Source organism: Phaethon lepturus, unplaced genomic scaffold, assembly GCF_000687285.1.
Source record: "Phaethon lepturus isolate BGI_N335 unplaced genomic scaffold, ASM68728v1 scaffold9278, whole genome shotgun sequence".
NCBI lineage: Eukaryota > Metazoa > Chordata > Aves > Phaethontiformes > Phaethontidae > Phaethon > Phaethon lepturus.
In genome coordinates, this window is record NW_010555486.1 from 64280 (window position 1) to 71463 (window position 7184).

General features: G+C 42.4%; 1 protein-coding gene across 1 annotated transcript in view; it reads left to right on the top strand.

The window, feature by feature from the left end:
* PSTPIP1 (proline-serine-threonine phosphatase interacting protein 1) overlaps positions 1 to 7184 on the top strand; it is a 35053-nt gene that overhangs the window by 23084 nt on the left and 4785 nt on the right. Inside the window, exons 9-11 of the mRNA XM_010292170.1 lie at positions 2757 to 2855; positions 3489 to 3585; positions 6487 to 6571. Coding sequence (XP_010290472.1) covers positions 2757 to 2855; positions 3489 to 3585; positions 6487 to 6571 — 281 coding nt within the window. The remainder of the gene's footprint in view (positions 1 to 2756; positions 2856 to 3488; positions 3586 to 6486; positions 6572 to 7184) is intronic.

The window sequence follows — 7184 nt, forward strand, 5'->3', positions numbered from 1 at the left end:
TAAGACCAGAGATATCGTCTCAAGGGTTTTGCGGTTTGCTTTATGTGGAGTCTCAGTAGATGTCTTTGCAAAAATACTGCAAAAACTAGAGTTGATTTAGACATAGCTGCTAGCTGTCTCACTTGCTTACACTCTTCTTGCTTGTTCAGCATATGTATCTAAACATAAAGGAGGGGAATAAGTGCAGAGGTATGAGAAATGGAACAATATATGAACGCGTACAATCTATTTGCAAGCATTTGTTGCCTGTTTTCACCTAAAACTTAACATAAGAACACACTAGCTTTAGGGATGATCTTCTATCACAGCCAACATAAGGTTGTCAAATAACTGCTTTGTGACAAAATGTAATTTCAGTAGAAAATGAACAGAAATGTAGACATAAAAATTCATTTTTAGTTTAAAAAATTAATTTCAGAATTGAAACAGTAAGAATTCAATTAATCCATTAAAAATTAACAAAGAAAAGGTTCCCTTTAGGTTATGTTTTGCAAGAGGCTTTCAGAATGGCTTCTTGTTCTAATGTAAGACAGGTTTTTTTGTGTGTTTGTTTTGTTTTTTTTAAATCTCACAAGTTCAATGGAGATTAAAAATAAAATTTTCTTGCTAAGCTAAAAAAGTATGTACCGTAGCATTCTGAGAGCAAAGATATCCAAGCCGCTCAGCATTTTTATTTTGTATAGCACTTTATATTCACCTGCAAGAATATTTGCCCTCTGCCATGAAGTAATCTTTCGATTGAAAGGTGGCGGTGCAAAAGTCTCTGTTTCCATTATGCTGAGGATGGACAAGGAGATTTGCACTTGGCTATTAAGTTTTGCACAACAATTTACAGGAACTGGTTGACATCCAAATCAGCCACACTTTTGGTCATATTAATCCTTCAAATACATTTGCCCATCTTCTAAAGTACGATTTTGCTATGTTTACTTGTTGCAGGCTTTATTTTCATGTAAAATAAGGTGTCAGGAATATGGCTTTCCAGTTCTCTGCTTCCTCTTAAATATGCCCTATCTGAGAGGACTGGAAAGTCCCACGGCTGGCACAGCAGACTTCCCACAGAAATTGTGCCAAGCCTTAATTTTCCCCAAGATGCACATTTTCCCCTTTCTTAAAAAGCCAACAAACAAGTGAAGTGTTCCACAACCTAAACCACCCTATTTCTCCCCCATGGCTAAACTCTGAATAGCCCACAGAGCTCGTGGCCTGCTCGCTGCTTAATCCAAACAACTATTCATAAAGGAAAGGCATCTTTTATTGCCTTCTTTTAAAAGTGCTTGTAGATAGAAGAACTGAGATTTTTTTTGAGGCTTTTAAAACGAGTAACTATGACAAAAGCAGCTTAAGATCCCAAACTTCTGGCTGCATAGCGGGGAATCTGTGCTGAGGTCGCTTATGTCTCTAGCTGAGCGCTGGACATCCATAGCCCGAAAGCGGCGAGTGGCGGCCCCTTCGCCACAGGAGCCGTGCCACATTCCTTGGCACGAGATGCCAAGGAACTGCTAGGTTCACTAGCAGTGTGAAGTGAAGAAGAAGCTGACAGATCACGAGGAATGCGTCTAACACAACGCCCAGCTGTATTTTGCAAAGGGCTTGACAAGCCCAGAGTCACTACACTTCCCTCTGATGAGCTGCATTTCCCGACAGGACACCATTTACCTGGAAAATTCCCAGTCGGCTCCTGTGCTATTTCAGCAGCCCCGGAGGGGCTGGCTGCATCCATAGGCTTTTTGCTGAGAACGGAGATTGAAATACTCATTCTCCACCCTCCAGGTTCTCTTTAAAAGCTTTTTCTCTCAGAAACTTGTCCCAACGCCAGCTGACTCCCTTGACGGACTCTTTTTGCTGTTTTTTTAGATGCTAAGATACTAGATGGCAGGCAGCAAACGCAGCTGAATGTTCTGCTGAATATTGTATACATTTGTAGTGTTCTGGACATAATTACTAGCAAATGGAGATGGAAACAGATGGCTGGAAGCATCTGAGCTTTTCACACCTCACAGAAAACAAAAAATTGATGTTCTACTTATAACGGTACAACTTGGAGATCAGGGTGGATTTTTTTTTTGGGGGGGGGTTGGTTTTGTTGGGTTTTTTTTGAAGTTTTTAAAGAGTTTATCTGCCTCTTCCCCAAGCCCAGTTCATAATTCTCTGCTCTCTTACCCCTTCGTTCTTTCCAAGCTGTGCAAGAACATGAGAAAATCAGACAGATGAAGGAGGGGAGTAAACTCTGAAGAGGGCAAAATGCCTTCTCTTTACCATGAAAATGACCTTGGAAATGAACACAGGCAACTCCAGAGAGCCTCAGTTTCAAAAGAGAAAATTTGGGAAAGACATTTTAGAAGGCAGAGATGGATATTTTTGGCTCTACTTCTAACATAAATACAACCCTTTCATGCCAGTAGCCTACTGATCTGTTAAACATCAAGATTTCAGTGCGATGGGCAGACAGGACCCTGTCTCTGAAATCCTTGGCAGTAGAGGTAGCAGTCAAATCCAAATACTGATTCTTTCCCGTTTTATTTTTGTCTATAAAACATAACTTTAATTTGGTGCAATCAATTAAAACAAATTCTTGAGCACGAACAAGTAGATGTAGTTTCTCCAGTAGCCGAGACAACATCCTTTGCAAAGGATCCTTCAGAATGGTCTGCAGACATACAAACTTGGCCCAGAGGAGCCCCAGCCTTGTCACTGCCTGCAGTGCAAATAAAGAACTACCATGAGGCTACAACACGTCTCCTGTTTGGCTTTAGGTCTTCCAGCTCCAGGAGTGCGACCGCATCACCATCCTCCGCAACTCGCTGTGGGTTCACTGCAACCAGCTCTCCACGCAGTGTGTGAAGGATGATGAGGTAGGGGCACCTGCCAAGTAGCTTCACTTGCAGAGGAGGAAGAGGAGGAGCAAGAGTGCTCTAACAATACAGCACTAGCTTGCCCTTCTCTGTGTGTGCTGTCACCAGCAAACCTGCTGTTGTGCATCATCAGCGAGGGGGGAGTCTAGCTTGTTCCCTCTAGATGTAAACCAGGCATATGCCTGGAGGTAGACAGTGTGTGCCACACTTGGTGACACTTACATGTCTCCTCCCCTCAGTTTGCTCGGGAATACTTCCAGCTACCAGAACGCTCAGTCAAGTATATTTGGGCTCAGGCACAACTTTCAGAAAGGCATCCGGTCAGGGTCTCAAAATGGGAAGACATAAAGAACACACTAGTTTTGACTTTGAAGGGATGTTGCCTGCTATTAATTTCTTTATTGCATTGAGAAGCCCTGGACTGCCTTCGTCCTCCTCTCTTAAAAGGATATCCAGAGCACAAATAAACAGTTGTGTTTCCAAGAATGTTCATATGGGGCACAGGCCAAAGATCCATTCAGGTCAGACATGTACCAAATATAAAGTGTCTCTTAAGGGGAAAAGCATTAGAAGAGCATGAATAGTTAATTCAATGTGAAATGTTAAATTAAATTCTTGGATTCTGTTTTGCAGCTCTATGAAGAGGTTCGGGTAAGCTTGGAGAACTGCGTTGTAGAGTCAGACATAGACTACTTCATTAAGACTAAAATGACAGGAACACAACCGCCAGGTAATTATTCCTATTGGTTTTGTCAGATGAGTCACCCCTTAGGCTGAGGCTGCAGTTGTGCAGTACACGTCCTTTGGAGGTGAAGCCAGCTGGAGGAGTTTCTGCTCCGGCTATTCATTCCCACCCGCCGCGGCTCACTTCCCCCTCACTGTGCTGCCATTGCTCCTTGTGCAGAACTGTAAGTGGGATAGCTGACTGATCCAGTAAAAATAACCCTCCAAAAAAAAAAAAAAAAGTTGTTTTGGTTTTTCAACCAGGCTCTTTTCACAGTACAGCTGAACTGACACTGTTAAGGAGGTGGCAAACTGCCTTGCAGAGATGGCAACCTCAACTTCCTGCAGTGGTGATAAGTCAGAGCCAACTTATCATGTAACTGCACCCTGGTGTCCCTTTGACAGAGATGCTGCTGCTTCATTTGCAGCACAGAGAAGACCAGACTTTGTATTCTGTTTTGTTCCACGTGCCCAATGGAGAATAACATCTTTTTTCCTCTCAGGAAGTTGTTTGTATAAGGGCAAGACCCTAGTTGGGAGAATTTTGAATGAAATTGGCTTTGCTCCAGCATGCAGAAAGGATGTAAGGTTCACAGACTTTGTCCATTCAAGCCAAAGCAGGCTCTTCATTGACTTCAATGATCAAAATCTCTGCGCTGAAATGGAGACTGGGACAGCAAGAGCTAAGAGCATTTGTAAAATGAAAACATGCTGCTCCAGAGGTCTCCAAACACACCACCAGAAAGGAGGCTATCTAATATTTCACACGGCCAAATACAAAACACACCCTCTTACTTCAACAAGCAATACAAGATATTTATAGACTGAGTGAATGCTTGCACTTCCGTGCAGCTGCTGCAGTAAACAAAGATTCACAGCCTTTGTAAAAGGTGAAAAAAAAAAACCCCTCTATTTCATCTCTTCATTAGCTGATGATACATATCTATGCTGAAAAGATCTCTTCCACCATTTATTCTTTTTTTTTTAAATCTATGCACAGATACTGTTTCACTTCAACTGTCTGCTCTAACACTATACTGCTACATCAAAGAGAAAATTCCTTTTGCATGCCCTCAGCGGTATCAATAGAGCGTACTTCCATTCAGAATAGGGAATAAGCTATACTGGCATAAGAAAATTTTATACTGATAAAAACCTTCCATGCTAGGAGTTGTATAGGTACAAACATCAGCAATATGAATGCCCTGATGATCAAGCATTGGGATTTGGGGGATTTTTTAAAAACGGATATATCGATACTGGTGCATTGGATCTCATTTTGCTGCTATAGTTTATTCTTCTCTCACAGGGGATTTAAATTCACTGATACAGGAGCATTTACCACGGAAGAACTACATTTTCACTGGCAGAAGGGAGAACTGTGCCTTGCAACAGTGCGAAACAACTTCTCTATACTAAGAAATTTGTAATTCTCAGCTAGGCTTCCCCCCCCCCCCCCACATTCTCCAGTCGCCTAGGCAATTTTCTGCAAACAGCTCTTGGCTATGTCAGGACTCATTTCTAATAAGAAATAGGTGGGAAAAACACTTGAGAGCTTTATGAAAGGCAAAGAAACAACTGACTTGCTTTTCTGGTGTGGGGTTTGGGTTTTTTTTGCCACCTTCTAGAAGGTGACATGTTCTGGAAGTAACATCCTAGTATCTCCACAGCTCTGGCTAATGAGCTTGCACAGTAGCACATGGTGAGCTGTCGATCTGTTTTATTATTTGCAAAATGCAGGAGGAAACCCATGTGTGGTTTTGCATTGTGTAGCAGAAGACCTTCGTCCTGATAAAGCCTTTTGGTTTCTTGGTGCTATTGCTCACTTTTCTACCTAATCTTACAATGCATTATAGAATAGAAACTATATCAAGGTAACAAGCTAGAAGAGTAATAGGAGATTGGTCAGAAAAATCCCTAATTACTGTGAGTCTTCCTTGTAAGGATTCTTCACACTCACTAGCTGAACATGCCTGCTCTGCTTATGATCTTGGCTGACCCAGCGTGAGAATGTCAACATAATCTTTAGCCCAAGTCCAATATCTGTCTTAATCTGCTGGTATCAGAACTGAGATAATACGGTATCACAGACTTCACTCATGTTTGTTTGGCTTTAACACAGAGAAGGCAGAAAGGGTGTGTGGCCACCAGCTCTAAGCAACTACACTGGGAGCTCTGAGATGAAAAATAAATAAATCCATCTGTAACTATTTAATCTGTAAAGCTAGACTTGGAAGTGATCTCAATTTCACCCTTAATGACACCACAGGGGAGAGTGAAGGAACTGTAACAGAACTGTGTGAGAGAGAACAAAAAACAAATATCTCTGGGTAAACAGCAAAACAGCTCTCGGGAGCGGATGGGGAGGTAGGAAAGGTAGGGAGACACTTAAGCGTAAGCACAGACCAGGAAATTGCTCATTATTGCTGCTGGCAATACTGTTCAGAAATCTCCCCAGCTCCGACAAAAATTCCTGACAATACATTAAGGAAAAAAAAGAAACAAAACACACTGCAGACAATTGTATGATGAACATGGTCCCAGGCTCACAATGACCATGCTCTGCTTCCTTAAATCCTGGGCTTTAAAGCAACAGAGAACGCAGTCAGGGAGGAAACTGCCGCCTTAACTAGGGTTAGCCACAGCTATTAGAATGGTTCCTCAGGACCTTGACTGTGCGTGTCTCAGGTCAAGCATGCCTTTCTACCAAGGACATATCTGCTTACAGTCACTTGAATGGCTTTGTCAAGTCCACAGGTCCCCCCGAGCTGCTCCAGCCACATCACAGGCGAGTGCAGATTGCAGTTTGCTCCAGCAGCCCCCGAGAGTTACAACTGTCAGTTGCTTTCTGGTGGGGAGAAAAAGGTTTTGCCTGTTTGAACACCTCATTTTTATTGCCTTGTTGCAGATGCAATAGGATATGAGAACTACTACAACAGAGAACCAAACAGAACAAACAGCAGCCCAATCCAGTCTTGTGGGATGATGAAGAGGTGAGTGGCAAACTTCAGTTCCCGGTATAGGTATTTCTCCACGTAAACGGCAACGTATGATGACAGGAAACAGGACCTGGAAAGTTATTACTTCCTTCATTGTAGCAAGAGGCAGCTACGTATCAATAAATATAACTTGACAGAAGAAGTAAACCTATTAAAACCGGAGTCAGAGTAATTTTGCCATGGCCTAGCGGGAAGAGAGACTGGGGATGAGTTCATAAAACAATTAGTTAGCCAGCAATGGATAGCATTCATTTATTTCCTCTTCCCTAGTGAGTCATGGCACATAGCAACAAAACCGCTTTGTTCAAGGGAGGGCAAAGGTGAATCTTGCTGGGAGCAAGGGCTGGTGAGAGCTGTCTTTTTCGGCAATACCTCTCGGCTTACTGCACCGCCCAGCTGAGCAGAACAAAGAGCTGCTCTCTGTATCTAGACCAAAGGAAAAAACACTTAGCAGAATAACTGTAATGATTAGGGAGGCGATTTTTCTTTTTCTGATCTGTTTATGCTGGTTAATGCTATAACATGGATGTAGCTCTATCAGCACAAAAGGATGGTAGATCTCTTGGTTTAAATATTTTATACTAAATCGGCTAATTCACAGCAGGAA